The following is a 16,605-nucleotide window of genomic DNA, read 5'->3' on the forward strand; positions in this document are numbered from 1 at the left end:
AATCAAAATACTCCCAACAAACAAAAGCCCTGGACTAGATGGTTTCACAGATGAATTTTAGCAAACATTCAGAGAAGAATACCTATCTCAAACAATTCCAAACAGCTAAAGAGGGAAGAAGTCTCTCAAACTTATTTTATGAGGCCAGTATTACCCTGATATGAATCCAGACAAAGACACTGCAAAAATAGGAAATTATACACCAATATCCCCAATGGACACAGGTACAGATATCCTCAACAAAATATTAGCAAACTCAGCAACACATTAAAAAGATGGTAAACCATAATTGGGATTTATTCCTGGGATGCAAGGCTGGTTCAATATCCACAAATCAATTAATGTGATATACTTCATAAACAAAATGAAGGGTAAAAATCATATGACCTTATTTATTAATAGATGCAGAAAAAGCATCTGACAAAACCCAACATCCATTTATGATAAAAACTCTCAGCAAAATGTGGTTAGTGGGAACATAATACCTCAACATAATAAAGACTATATATGAGAAACTCATAGAAAAACATCATACTCAATAGCGAAAAACCTAAAACCTTTTTCTTTAAAAAAATCAGGGACAAGACAAGGATGTTCACTTCCACCACTTTTATTCAACACAGTATCGGAAGTCCCAGCCACAGCAATCAGACAAGTATAAAAGGCATCTGAATTGGAAGGAAGTAAAACTGTCATTGTTGACAAATGACATGATACTACATGTAGAAAACCCTAAAGATCCCACCAAAAACCTTTTAGAATAAATGAATTCAGTAAAGTAGCAGGATACAAAATATTCAGAAATCAGTCGCATTTTTATACACCAATAACAAATTATCAGAAAGAGAAATTAAGAAAACAATCTCATTTACAATTGCATCAAAAAGAAGAAAATATCTAAGAATAAATTTAACCAAAGAGGTAAAAGGCCTGTACTCGGAAAACTGAAGATACGAATAAAAGAAAGCATATACTGTGCTCATGGATAGGAAGAACTCGCATCATTAAAATGTCCACACTACCATAACAGTCTACAGATTCAAATAAGTCCCTATCAAAATCCCAATGGCATTTTTCACAGAACTAGTACAAATATTCCTAGAATTTATATGGAACCACAAAAGACCCTAAATAGCCAAAGCAATACTGAGAAATAAGAACAAAGTTGGGGGTATCACTCTACCTGATACTAAACTATACTGCAAGGCCATAGTATTTAAAATACGGTAAAGGTATAAAAACAAGACACACAGATCAATGGAACAGAAGAGAGAACCCAGAAATAAACTCAGACTTATGAAGTTAAGTATGAAGTTTCCTCCATACTTATGAAGGAAAAAAATATATATAATGGAGTAAAGACAGTCTCTTTAATAAATAGTGATGGGAAAACTGGACAAATACATGCAAAAAAAAATAAAATTGGACCACGTCTTTACACCATATACAAAAATAAACTCAAAACAGATAAAAGACTAAAGAGATTTTGCACAGCAAAAGAAATCAACAAACGAAGACAACCTACTGAATGTGAGAAAATTTTTGCCAATGATACATCTGATAAAGGGTTAATATCCAAAAACTATAAGAAATCCATACAACTTAACATCAAAACAATCCATATAAAAACTGGGCAGAGGACCTGAATAGACATTTCTCCAAAGAGGACATAAAGATGGCCAACAGACATGAAAAGATGACTGACATCACTAATTATGAGGAAAATGCAAATTAAAACCACAGTGAGCTTATCATCTCACACCTATGAAAATGGCTATCGTCAATAAATCAACAAACAAGTGTTGGTGAGGATGAGGAGAAAAGGGAACCCTCAGGCACTGTTGGTGGGACTGTAAACTGGTGCAGGTTCCTCAAAAAATTAAAAATAGAATTATTCTATGACCCAGCAATCCTACTTCTGGATATTTATCTGAAGAAATGCAAAACACTATTTTGAAAAGGTATATGCATCCTTATATTCACTGCATTATTTACAATAGCTAAGATATGGAAGCAACCTAAGTGTCCATCAACAGACTAATAAAGAAGATGTGGTATACATATAATGAAATATTACTCGGCCATAGAAAAGAATAAAATCTTACCATTTGTGACAACATGGATGGACCTAGAGGGTATTATGCTAAGTGAAGTTAGTCAGAGAAAGACAAATACCATATGATTTCACTTGTATGTGGAATCTAAAAAAATAAACGAACAAACAAAACAGACTCACAGATACAGTAAACAAATTGACGGTCACTAGATGGGAGAGGGGTTGGGGAATGGTGAAAAAGGTGAAGGGATTAAAGTACAAATTGCCAGTTATAAGAACAGTCACAGGGATGTAAAGCACAGCATAGGAAACATAGTCAATAATATTGTAATAACTGTACGGTGTCAGATGGGTACTAGACTTACCGGGGTGATCACTTCGTAAGGTATATAAATGTCTAATCACTATGTTGTACACCTGAAACTAATATAATATTGTATGTCAACTGAAATTGAAAAATAAAATAAAATAATTTTTTATAAAGTTATGGTAAGGATTTCAACTTCTATGACTACAATGGAATACCTTTGTAGGGTCTGAACAGAGGGCTGACATGACTTAATTCAATTTTTAAAAATCTCATTCTGGTTGACATATGAAAATCACTGAGGTGGAGAAAGGGAATGGACAAGTATAGAAATTAAGAGACCAGTTAAGAGGCTATCATAACTCCAAGGTAAGAAGTGGCTTGGACTAGAGTGGTAGAAACTGAATTTCTGGTCTGAATATCTAAAGATGTTCTATGTACAAGGTAATCCCCCCACCTCAAGCCAAGAGGACCAGCTTGTATTAATCAACCAGTAAACAAGAACAGTAAAATTATTTAATATTTCTACTTCTCATTCTGGATTTGAGAAATTCACAACAGTATAAATTAACACAATTGGTCCCGTTTATTAATGTGTTAGTTTTTTAATGTTTTAAGCAGAAGCACTGATAGATTCTAAAAAGCACAAAGAAACATCTAATAGAAATGTCAAGTTTCTTTTTCATAATGACAAATACTTCAGTTTATAGGGAAAAGTTCTTGGGAAATAGTTACTCTTTAGAGTTAAAAGTACTCAGAAGATTTCAAAAAGATGTGATCTAAACAAAAGGAAAGGGTAGGTTTGAAAAAGAATGAGAAAGGGCATTTTTGGTGGGAATGAATTCATGAGAAAGGCTGAAGGGTAAGAAGCAGAATGGCAAGTAAAGAATTAAGAATGATGTACACCATGTTTTCCCACCTTTGTCAGACAGAAAAAAATTACCAGTAACTAGTAAAAACTGTAAAAAGAAAGGTTTCAAAAACCCCCACATATTATGTACCACTGATTTTTAAAAACTGATTTTTAAAAAATAAATCCTGTTGTATATTTACTCTGAGCTTCTAAAGATTTTAAAGAAATAATCTGAAATACTTTTAGCTTTTCTTCTCACTCCAGGGCACTATATATAACTTCACTTTGACAAAACTAAACAGTAGTTCATGAGTATCTTTTGACCAATTTCTTCTCAAATGACACTGTTCAAATTCTTGAACTACCAAAGAATTAGGAGTACTAATCTATTAATTCTCATTCATTTTGAAAAGATATTTAATCTATAAAAACGACCTTTGAAAAACACAGCTTCACTACTTATCTTGTGTAATACATACCTTTTGGGATTCTTGCTATGTGATCGAGACCTAAAAAAAAAAATCTATTTTTAGAAAAGTAACTATAAATAAGTGAGAATAAGTCCAATGTGCTTTTAAAATTACATTCTTTTGATTTCTAATATTTATATTAAATTATAAATATAAAGCATGTATTTATGCACACAAATTTTTCCAAAATGCACCACAAACTCTACAGACTTCCCCACCCTGGCAAATGAGCTTCCTTAACTAGGATACATGGCTCTTAAAAAAATATTCTCCTAGGAGACTAAAACTCAGTACAGCATAACTCATCAATTCTCTAGAAACCACTTTCCAACTTGGAAAAAGTTCTTCGTTATTTATATCTGTCATTTCTTCTTTCCCTGAAAACAGTAAAATTTCTACAATCTGAGATGCATGCATGTTGGATCTACAACCTCATACTATAATCCCTAAAACACTTAATTCAATCTTGTATCTGTTTCTTAACATGACACTCATATAAAATATTCTTCACATTCCCTAATACACAATTAACACTCAATAAACAGTAATAGCTTTTATTATGGTTATTAGGAGGCCACAGGTGGGTGAATGGGTGTGTGTGTGTGTGTGTGTGAGAGATGTATGTATGTATGTATGTATAGCATGGCTTTGGACTCAGCCTGATATAAGTTTTAACTCTGGTTCCAACACTCACCATCTGTCTGACCTGGGCAGATCGTATATCTTCCCTCGGCTTAGTTTTTCATTTGCAAAAGAGGAACAGTAATATAGATTTCACAAGAGGATGTAAGGATTAGACGAACTAAATTCTTAACACAGTGGCACATAATATGCACTTGGTGACAGTCGTTTTTATCATTACCCTTTTCACTACCATAGCTGGAATCCCATATCTTGTGTAATTTTGAACTCAACTTGTAATTTCCTCAAGTTTCATAGATTAGTTTGAAAACGTAGTCCTGCAAAAATTTTTTTTCTCATTTGACTCACCTCAGTTGAATTTTAACTTAAACTGAGATTAACAATTCCATTTATATTGTCTTAAATATTATAATACTGGGCAATATTACCAGAGAATCTCAGTGTACACAAAAAAGAAATGGAGGTAAAGCTCTGAGGTACTATCTATGGTAATGAGGAACACATATCAATAGAGGAATAACAGCACTTCCTCTAAAAAAGGAAGATGTCTACATACAGCTTTGTTTCATTTTGTCATTTCAATACAAAAAGATTACCTGCTATAAGTTATAAAACATAAACAAAGTCAGTTTAATGTCTTGAAACAGACTTAGTATATAATGCTCAAAGCTTGGAGGAAGTCGGCATGACATCACATATTATAAAGGGCTTTAATTAACTTAGGCACAACATGTGCTGAAGAGAAGGTATTTACATTTCAGAGATGTGTCGTCCAATTAAGGGAACTCTATAAATCAGAACTATCGATAAATTTTCTGTGGCATACCTGTCCATCCTAGAGTTGTTAGAAAAATTATGAACATGAGATACAAAGAACATGGTCACCATGACGCCAAGCAACTTGTTGCCAATAAGTAAAAGTGACTGAGAACATTTAAATATTCTAAATATGAAGATTTATATAATTCTATCAGCTAATGAATACTAATATAAAAATTATGTACTTTTATATTATCAAATTAATAAAAATTTTAATAGTTTGTAGCTCCTGGAATTGAATATAGAAGAAAGTACAATGTAAAATAATAAAACAAAAAAACCCCCAAAACTTTTATCAACAAGTATAAACTATAATATAAAAATAGTTCTTTGCCAACCTGGTACAAATGTAGCCTATTAAGAAAATCAGAGGGCTAGAAAAGAGCTTTGTTATATATCTTACAAAACAAAGATGTGAGAATCACTCTTTATTACCTCTTCCATCCATTTTGAAGGAAATCACCTTGATTAAAGGGCCATACCTGCATAAACATTGTTTTGTATAGTAACACTTGAAAGACTAAAAAATTTCCCATGTCCAGACTTTTTAACATCTAAAGTCTTGTGTCAATCAACATCTCTTTTCAGAACTTAAGACTATTCAATTCATTGATCCGTACCTCCTCAACTTCTCCCTTTCTTCTCTCTCCCTTTCTTCTCTTCGCTTCAGGCGTTCTTGGTTTCTTTTCTCCTGCTTCTCAGCTACCACTCTCTTAAAAAACAATGACAGTTTAAATAATAAATAAGGAGCATTATTTACTAGGTCTACTCTTAATGAGCATTTTTCTAAACTTTACCATATCTGGTTTCCAACACGGTACAAGTAACATCAAAAATCTGTTCAATAACAATTCAACTTGAAGTTTTGACAGGTATGATCATTAGGCTTACAGTCTGATTTTCAAAATCTTTCCCCCTTTTTGGGAACATTTGTAAAATTTCAGGGTTCTCCATGACTTATTAAAATCACTTCTGTAAGATTTTTCTCCTCTGAATGTTTTCTAGTATTATTATTATTATTAAATGAAATCAACTCTTATAAATCACTACAAGTTTCGGGCTCTATGATTTCCAATTTAGAGATGTCTTCTGTCACTTTCAATTATCATCCTAATGCTACTTTTAAAAACACCAGTAAAACGCTAAACAGTTCTGTTGCTAGGTCTATATCTGCAAATTTTTGAGTTTTAACTTAAGAGTCCAATAACTATTTACTATAGTCAAACATTTTGTCATTTTCAAAAACTTATCTAGATCATCCCAGCTTAGAATACTGAGAACTCACTGTTTACTATAATATCCACTGACTCTGCTTGTTTTAACCTCCTCAGAAATATTTTTTGCTCATCTTCTCAAAAGAACTCAGCAGAAGAATAAGAACTATGTTGTGTTGCCTTTGTCACAAGAACCTGTATATTTAAGTGATGAATTTAATTCTAAATCCTTTCCGAAATGGGTGCAGGAGAGTAAAATAAAACTAGAGGTCCTACAAGTTTGCTATTTAGTGAAGAACTGCAAAATATTTTAAATAAATATTGAACTCATTTTCTCAATCTTCCTTTAAACATATTATTAATTAAAAAAAAAAAAAACCATGAAAAATTTAGGAGACTCTGTATCAAAGAATTAGTTTAGAACCCAGTTTGTAAGAGTCCTAATTGAATATCACATCCGACACAAAATACTACCTCCCAGAATAAGGGGGATAGTATTTAAAGGTCTGTTTCTCAGACATCATCCATTAAACTAGCTGGTATCTCTGTTTAAAATCCTATACTATTCAGTATGAATTGTTAAGAGAATCAGTCAAGAAGACTGATACACAAAAAGACAACTAATACAGATCAAAATAATGAGTGGCTAAACTGGATAAAGCGAAGGATATTATTTTACCAATGTACCTTTAATTCTTCAAGCTTCTCTCTTATTTCAATAAATCCCAGGTGCAGTTTACCCCCAAAATGATCAGCAAGTCGCCTGTCATTATCATGAAGACCTAAATAGGCAGAGCAGACTTCGCAGACTCGAAGTTTCTGCTGTTGGAAACTGGAAGCAGGCATAGAATTCCGATACACTTCCTAAACAAAAATGAGATAAACAAGGTTCATATAAAACTCATCGAAAGTCAATCAAACAAAATAAACTATGTTTATACCAAAAATGTTTTCTAACGAATACACAAAAGCATGGCTATTTTGTCATAAGTTCTAGATTACTCTTTGTCCTCATCCTCTGTCTTCGGCACCTTTCCACTGGAGATAAAAGGTGAGAGCCTCAAACAGCTTTTGCCAAGAACTATCGTAACAATTCTACCATGATACACAGTACGACTTTCTGAAAAGGTTTTCTTAATGTTCTACAGTGTTCTGTTTTCCATAATTTTTGTTAAAAATGAGATGCAGCACCCAAAACTATACATCAAAGAAGGATCAAAGAAGGAGAAGTCATCCGTGCTTGCAGAAGGAATGCACATTCTGCATACTGTTACAGCTTCCGTTGCCTTCTTTCGCACAGATCATTTCCCCCACTTGGAAATGTGGACGGGGCATACAAAATAAACTTCCCACTAAAAGTAGTACTTCTGTAAGACAAGAGATGAAAGGTGACTTGCTGAGATTTAGATGTCTTATACTCATCCATGCTATTTATGTAAATTGATGAAATAATATTAGTGGGTTTGTATATCCACCGTACCCCTCTTGACTCAGATAACTGTTCTGTGTTTATGTAATAAAATATCTTTGTTTTTAGGAAATACACACTGAAGTATTTAGGAATAAATAAGCATCTTATCTGTAACTGTCAAATAGTTCAAATACACATAAATACACACAGGAGGAGAACGATAAATGCAAAATGTTAACATTTCGGAAGTCTGGATGAAAGATACAGGGGATTCTTTATGCTTTTCTAAAAATATTTCAAAATAAAAAATTTTTAAAAAAGAAAAACACAAATGCATGACACACAAAGGCAAGCCAACTCAATTTTTGTTACTTGTTACTCTTCCTCTTTCTACTCACACATAGAGAAAAGGTTTTAGGCTTAGTGGCCATGTTGGTACTACAAACTGACGAGCATAAAGATAAATCTACTACACAGTTAAGGATGGCTGAATATAAAGCTAGAAGTAAGTTGTATGCTAGATGTCATCATGGAGCGCTATACCAACCCAACTTCCCTGACTGTGAATATTAAATAAAAACAAAATTATTCTCTGCTTAAACCATTATAAATTGTTTCCTATTAGGTACAGCTGAATGCAATCTATAATGAGCAAGTAAATTTTTAAATGTACGGTTCTTAGTGGAAAGTGACTGATGATAATACAGAACAGGCTAAAGATGTTAAGCTGCTGTGTATAGCTGACCCTTGAACAGTCTACTTACACGTGGATTTTAAATATATTGGAAAAATTTTTCGAGATTTGTGCAAATGTAGTCAGGTTTATGATCAAGACTGCCTTACCTATAAAGCTGCTATCCCTTAGGCTCAAAGGAAAAATATCAACACCACCTGCCAGTCTTTTGGTTGTACAAGGAGAAGGTCTGGACGAGAACCCTTTTTCTGGATTGGTTCCATCGATGCTTTGTCCTTGAAGTCAGGAAATACCTTGCTCGTAAGGGACTGTCTTTTAAATTTCTTCTGATATTGGACAGTGCCCTTGGCCACCCAGAACCCATGAGTTCAACACTGAAGAGGTCAAGGTGGTTGACTTGCCACCCAAACATGTCAAACATGTCTTTTAATTCAGCCTCTAGATGAGGGGGTCACAAGGACCTTTAAGGCTCATCACCCACCATACTCTATGGAAAAGACTGTCAATGCTAGAGAACCCTGACAGAGAGAACATCATGAAAAGTCTGGAAGGATGACATCTCTAAAGATGCATCGTTACAGAAAAAGCTGTGAAAGCCATCAAGCCGAAATGAGAAATTCTTGCTGGACCAAACTGTCCAGGTGTTGTGCATGACTTCACAGGATTTACCACACAGCTGAAAGAAGAAATCATTGAAGAGATTGTGGATATGGCAAAAAAAAGATGGGAGGGAGGGATAAAGAGTTTCAAGATACGGATCTTGGAGAAATTCAAGAGCTAAGAGACATCACACCAGGGAAATTAATAGAAGATGATTTGATGGAGATAAGTCGTCTGGCTTTTGAACCAGTGCCAGGTGAAGGAGTAGAAGAAGCAGTTCCAGAAAACTGACATTAAACTATCTGGCAGAAGGGTTCTGGTTATTCAAGATTTCTTTTACGACATGGACCCTTCTTTGACACGGGCACTGAAACCAAAGCAAAAAGTGGAAGAAGGATTGGTACTGTACAGAAACTTTTAAAGGAAAGAAAAAGCAAAAAAAAAAACAGACAGAAATTGTGATGTATTTCCACAAAGTTACACCAAGTTTGCCTGCTTTTTCTGCCTTCCTTTCCACTTCCTTCTGCCACCTCTGAGATAGCAAGACCAATCCTTCCTCTTCCTCTTCAATCTATTCAATGTGAAGATGAAAAGGATGAAGACCTTTATGGAGATCTACTTCCATTTTCAATGAATAGTAATCTTCATGCCATAGAGTTAACAAACTTATCTTGTGCAGGTGTGCCTTCATGTGAAAATCTAGTAACTGGTATGAGACATTTTTGTGTCATGATCATCACCATTACTGCCTAAGTAGTCATCGTATAGAACATCATGTACAAGACTTGTACGGAAATGAATAGCCCATCCTTACACAGGCATAAAGTAAATGATATGTAATATAAAAGTAATAACGTGTTTTCTTTTATAACTGTTTTCACGGAACTACATTACCTACATCATGTCTCCCTCTCTCATAATTGGAGAAACTATGTATCAGCATATGATCACAGGTAAGTAGCTGTTTAAAAAATGTAACAGGGTTCCAATACTGTTTGATGAATATGACTAGAATACTGTATACCACAAAAATTTTATGATTCATTAGTGTATAGGCTAGACTACCAAGAAGCAACTGTACTGATTACACTAGACTACCATAAAGCAATCATGTTGCTGCTTGTTATGAATGTGTGAATCATTATACCTGTAAATAAATATCAACTTCTTTTTCACATTATCTTTTCATTTTTGATGTCTAGTGTTAGTAATACGTAAAACATCTAGTGTTTTGTATCATATTAAGACAATATTGATGTAGGTACTGACAGACGAGTCATCTTGTAAACAGATGACGTAAACTTACGGTATCGAATCGATACAGTATAGTACCATAAATGTATTTTCATTTCTCTAGATTTCTTTATTGTAAGAATACAGTATCTAACACATATACTATATAAAATACGTGTTAATCAACTGTTTATGTTATCAGTAAGGATTCTAGTCAACAGTGTATTACTAGTTAAGTTTTGGGGGAGTCAAAAGTTATATGCAGATTTTTGATTGCGAAGGGGGTCGTTGGTACCCTTAATTCCTGTACTATTCAAATGTCAACTGTAACTCTTCAAGTACATATATATAAAATGTCACGAAAACTGCAAGAGTCATGCATTGCATGTCGTTTCGGTCAGTGATAGACCGTATATACAATAAGCTTATAATGGAGCTAAAAAATTCCTATTGCCTAGTGATGTTATAGCCATCCTAATGCATTACACAAATACCACCTTACAATTTCCAACAGTATTCAGTATAGGTTTGTAGCCCAGGAGCTAATATAGGAACAGAATTTGTCACCCTAGAAAATGTCTATATGGCATAAGGATTATTTTAAGCTGGTTAATTTTAAGAAACAGAAAAGAGAGCTCTGAAAACCAAGTAAAATTAGCCTTTGTAAAAGACATTTATTTACATTTCTAAGGGTGTACCAAGAAGAGGGGGATAACCTTTATATTAGGCAAGTATTTTAATCTGAATGCAAATGAAAACACAACATATGAAAATCTGTGAGATGCACCTATAGTCGTGCTTAGAAGAAAACTTTAGTATTAAATGGTCTAAAATCAGAAATCGAAGCTTCTGCCTTTAAGAGGCCATAAGGGCTAATTAAACCCAGATGTATGACACAGTTAGAAGCAATGGAGACTAATGGAGACGACTGCCAAGGCGAAGAGTAAGCTCACATCTGAAGGCATTCAATTTTGTAAAATATAGGAGGCTAAACAAAATAGAACTCTACTTGCAGGATATTAGATTTTAACTTGTGCTGTGGAGGGAGAATGAGAGAAGGCTCCCAAAATGCTAGCAGACTGTACTGAGGTGGAAAGAGAGGGGAGACCACTAAAGTTGCATGGGGGTAAAATAGGGGTGGGGGATACAGTATCACAGCAACCAGGTATATGCAGAGTGTGTGCGCAACTATCGTGTGTGTGACTGTTGTGTATGACTAGCTAGTTTAGTTAATTTACCAGTTATATAAATTTCAACATATCAATGGCACTAAATTTCAAAACTACTAATTTTGATACAGAACCCATTAGTATGACACAGATTAATTAAATATTTTCACACTGGTTTAAATACTCTTTACATGTAGTAATTTCCAGTCAAATGTATTTCTTTAAGTACAGATACTAAGGCTCTATATACCACCATTAAGAATTTTGTTACCTCTGCTTCTCTTTTCTTTGCCCGTGCTTTCTCTACTTCATCCATTACTTTTTGGGATTCTTCCACATTCCCTTCGGCCCCTAGCTGTTCCACCTTGGCCAACAATTTACCAATTTCCTCATTTAACTCATGAACACGTTCAGCCTAGAAAAAAGCAGAAATAAAGATCATGAATAAAAAGCAGATAAGTATCAAAGTTCAAAATATTTCAGGTCTACGGCCATGCCACCCTGAACACGCCCGATCTCGTCTGATCTCAGAAGCTAAGCAGGGTCGGGCCTGGTTAGTACTTGAATGGGAAATCACGTAGGAATATCAGGCTTTAAAAAAATAATTTTTCAGAAATGCTCAGAAAAGTTATCCAAGGCAGTATGAGTATAAATCATGTTTTCTGAGCACATCATAAATGAATTTTGAGACATCAGGATGTTTTGAGTCTGCTTGTCTTCACTTCAGGATACAACTGATCTCAATATTCACTATTACTCTCCAATCTCGGCTTGTATTCCAAGCATAAAATACCTTTTCTTCCATGACTGGGCCCACTGCATCTTTCCGAACCATCTCTTGCTTGCCTCCATTTCACAACAAAATCTAGTTATATTGTTTCCTGTTGTTTTCTGCTTCTGTGACTTTGTACATATTGTTCCCTCTTCCTGGGATGTCATCCCTTACCTCCCTTTCTTGCCTAGTGAATGTCTATTTATTCAGCAAGATCCAACTCGAGAGTCTATTCTGTGAGGCGTTCTTGAACAATCAATCATCACATATAACTCCCACTTATATAAGCAGAGTCATCTCTTTTGTGCGACCTTTGTATCTCTATGACAATTACATTTACATATGTCATACCACTTTAAAGATAGCTATCTAAATTTCCCATCTTTGTATTTCCAATGCCTAACTAATAGTATATGCTCAAATATGAGTTAAAGGGATGAACTGGTGGACACTCTTTCAAGCAATGGCTTTAGAGTCCAACAAATCTGACTTATGGCCCAACCAGTTACTGGGTGTGCAATTTTGGTCATGTTACTTAACATGAATCTACTTCCTTGGCTAAGAAGTAGGGATTGAAACCTATCTCACAAAGCTCTGAGAAATAAGAATATGTGCCTTGTACATATATTGCGTGGCACATTATTGATTTTTAGTACACAAACATGGCACCCCTTCTCCCTTAGTCCATGACTGGGATTTGATATGCCTCCTCCTCCTCAGCAGCAGCACCCACATCATCCTGGAAATCTAATTCATTCCTATTCTTTTAATAGCATGTGATACATAAACATAGTGTCTTTATTTTGGTCACAAATATTCACCATTATATTATATTATATATTATAATTTTAGAAAGAAGGTTCTAATTCGATATGAACATCCAGTCCTAACAAACCAATGTGCCAATAATCTTTACTTCTCAAATTTCCTTCAATCCAAGATATTTGCCCCTCAAAGAAATTCCCAGCTCTATTATTATTATCCTCCACCTCTTTAACAAAGTGTATTTTTCTTTATGTATCTGTCATGGAATAATTCCACTGTATCCATGCCCTTTGCTATGTAACCATGTACCATCATACTCTGAATATGAACTTGGATATATCAACTGGCTTTAGTGAACTAGAGAGTAGCAAACATGATACAGGGATTGAAAAGCACTTATATTGACTGGGCTTGATGCTTTTGCACCTCTACTCTCATTATGAGAATATAGTTCAACAGCCTCCAGCTAAATGGAAGACATGTAAGTTGAGCCCAACTGAGACAGGAACAACTGCCTAATCAAGTTCAGCCTAAATCATTCATTATAGATTCATAGGCTAAATAAATACTGTTTTAAAGTCACTGAGTTTTGATTTAGTTTGTTAAACAGCACTTCTGTAGTGATGAAAAATGAATGCAGCTTGGGGTCTGGTCTAGCCAGCACTCATGGATCTCTTTAAACCATGAAATATGAAGATTCCTTGTACTTTATAGTCCCCATCTTCAGAGAACTTTTCAGAAAAAGTTGGTTGAAAGTAGCCCTTTCCTCAAATAAGGGAATGTTTCCCTTCTGTACATATATACCTGAATACTATATTTAATGTTGTGATTTGAACTCTCTCTGGGTAACCCTTTGTCTCCATTCAGCATTTTCATTGAATGTACCAGACTACACTGAATGGTATTAGAATGTTATAAAGTAGTAAAAGTAGTAAATAAATCATCAAATCAACAAAATGTGTCTATGGCCATGCCACCCTGAATGCGCCCAATCTCGTCTGATTGCAGAAGCTAAGCAGTGTCGGTTCTGATAGTACTTTGATGGGAGACTACCTAAGAATACCAGGTGCTGTAGGTGTTAATATATGGACGTTTTCTGGATTTTGATTAGAACCAACTCTATATAGGAAAATAAACACACAGTAGATATTAGGTAATATTAAAAAATTGTTAACTTTATGGATAGGATTTTGTGGTTATGTTCTAGAGGTGAAATGATATGAAGTCTATAATTCGCTTTTAAAATGAAACAGTACAAAGCTCACAGCTCTGAATCCACCAGGATTCACTTTTTCTCTACTTTTTGCATATAAGTTTGCAAAACATTTTTAAAAAGTAGTAAAGTACACCTGAAGAACACTCAAAACTCAACATTAAAAAATGAGCAATCTATTTGGAAAATGGGCATTAAAACCTACACAGACATTTCACTGAAGAGGATATATAGATGGCAAATGAGCATGTGAAAAAAATGTTCAAAGGCCTTAGTCACTGAGGACATTCGAATTGAAATCACAATGAGATATCACTAAACACTTTTCAGAATGGACAAAATGAAACAGTGACACCATCAAATGCTGGCACAGATGTGGAGAAAGTGGATCACTAACACATTACTGGTAAAGTAAAATAGTAGAACCACTCTAGAAAAAAGTTTGGCGCTTGCTCTCAAAACTAAAAATGGCCTTACTGGATAACCTAGCAATTGCATTGTTGGGCATTTATCCCAGAGAAATGAAAACTTATGTCCACACAAAAATCTGTAAACAAGTGCTTACTGCAGCTTTATTGGTATTAGCCAATAAAATGGAAACAATCCAAATGTGCCCTTAAGTGTGTGAATGATTAAACTATTGTACATCCTTACTGTGATATGCTATCCAGAAAAAGGTATGAACTACTAATATACACAATAACTTCTATGAATCTCAAGAAGTTGTGATGAGTAAAAAAGCCAACCTCAAAAGGATATACACTGCATGATTCCATTTATGTACTATTAGGTGCCATAACACATAAAGATGGAGAATAGATTAGTAGGAAAAAGGGTGGGTGGGTGTGACTATAAAGGGGTAACATGAAGGAGTCTTGTGGCGATACTATAGTTAATTATGGTGGTAGTTACCCAAGTCCCATATGTGATAAAACTGCATAGAGCTACACATACACATGAGTGTATGCATAACTGAATAAAATGTAAGCACTGGACCAACATTAATTTCTTAGCTTTGATACTGTATTTTATAGTTGTATAAGATATTAACGTAAGGGAAGGCTAGAGGAAGAGTACATGAATTCCCTCTACGTGTCTTTACAATTGCCTGTGAATATAATTTTTCAAAATAAAAAATTAAAAGTAATACACTGAAACTGTATTTTGTACTACTGAAATGATTAAAATTCTTACCTTTGCTGCCACTTCAGCACTAATTTCCTCTTGAGTTTCTGCTAATCTTTTCTTAGCCACTTCTGTTCTTCGATCACAATCTGCAATGAATGACTGCAGATGATCCATAGCCTGCAAAGTTTAATTAAGACAATTATTGCCAGAAAAATCAACTTTATTAAGAAACGTCTCTACTCAAAAATTACACTTTGTTTTTTAAAATACTACTATGGAAGTAAAAAAATAACAAAAGCAGGCTCAATTACTAATCAAAAATACTATTCATCTATCAAATTGGCAAACAGGAAACATAACTAATTCCCAGGAAAGGTAAGGAAACTGCCATTCTCATCCTCCACCGAAGGAAGCCCAAACTAGTGCAACCTTTATAAAACGACAATGCAGTAATTGGTATCAAATATCTTAAAAATGTCTCCCGACTTAATAATTTTACTTCCAGAAATTTATTATAAGAAATTAATCAGAGATACAGAAAAAGATTAATATTCAAAAGTGTCCTTCAAAGTGTTATTTTTAATAGTGATAGCTGTAAACACCCTACATATCCAGATAACATGTAAAAATTTTGTTCTTCAGCTTTAAAAAAAAGTTTTAATAGAATACTTTAGGACACAAAAAATGTTCACGATTCACTTACAAATAAAAAGTTACAATCTTACATGCAGTAAGATCTCAATTTTATAAAATAAAAAACAAGCAAACATAAAATATTTACAATAATTACTTTAGAAGAAATGGATATTTTTTAATAATTTGTTTTTCAAATTCTCCGCAATGAAATGTTACAACCAGGAAAACTTGCCCTTTTTTCAAAGTCTTAAACCACTGAGAATTTTAGCAGTGTCTGCACTGCAAAAATCCAGTCCAATATTTATATAAAAGACATTTGTCAGGCATATATTAATATGTCTATAATTAAATAATAGTTCACTTGAAAGTAAACTTTTAAGATTTATTCTCAAATTAAGCAATTTGGACTTTCATCTTACTGTACAGATACATGGCTAATTTAAACGTTTTAATTAAAAATATAAATTTACTCAGCACATGTAGAATTCTAAAAATGGTTCATTAACCCAAAAGATTTTTAAAAGTGAAAAGCAGTAAAGATCATTTAAAGATTTTTTCTGTGATGACAAAGAAATAGCTTTTAACTCTTTTAATTTAAAATTTATCTTTAAAATCACAACAGA

The 16,605-nt window shown here is 33.9% G+C and overlaps 1 protein-coding gene across 4 annotated transcripts in view; it reads right to left on the reverse strand.

Annotated features, from left to right (window-relative positions):
• LUC7L2 (LUC7 like 2, pre-mRNA splicing factor) overlaps positions 1 to 16,605 on the reverse strand; it is a 67,592-nt gene that overhangs the window by 11,247 nt on the left and 39,740 nt on the right. For all 4 annotated transcript variants that reach the window (XM_039860886.1, XM_039860885.1, XM_039860884.1 and 1 more), the window contains 5 exons: positions 15,413 to 15,523; positions 11,740 to 11,883; positions 7,049 to 7,225; positions 5,768 to 5,859; positions 3,696 to 3,725 (listed from right to left, as the gene is read on the reverse strand). In XM_039860886.1, the coding sequence (XP_039716820.1) occupies positions 3,696 to 3,725; positions 5,768 to 5,859; positions 7,049 to 7,225; positions 11,740 to 11,883; positions 15,413 to 15,523 (554 nt within the window). The remainder of the gene's footprint in view (positions 1 to 3,695; positions 3,726 to 5,767; positions 5,860 to 7,048; positions 7,226 to 11,739; positions 11,884 to 15,412; positions 15,524 to 16,605) is intronic.

The sequence above is a fragment of the Pteropus medius genome, unplaced genomic scaffold (genome assembly GCF_902729225.1).
Source record: "Pteropus medius unplaced genomic scaffold, Ma_sr-lr_union100, whole genome shotgun sequence".
Classification (NCBI taxonomy): Eukaryota; Metazoa; Chordata; class Mammalia; order Chiroptera; family Pteropodidae; genus Pteropus; species Pteropus medius.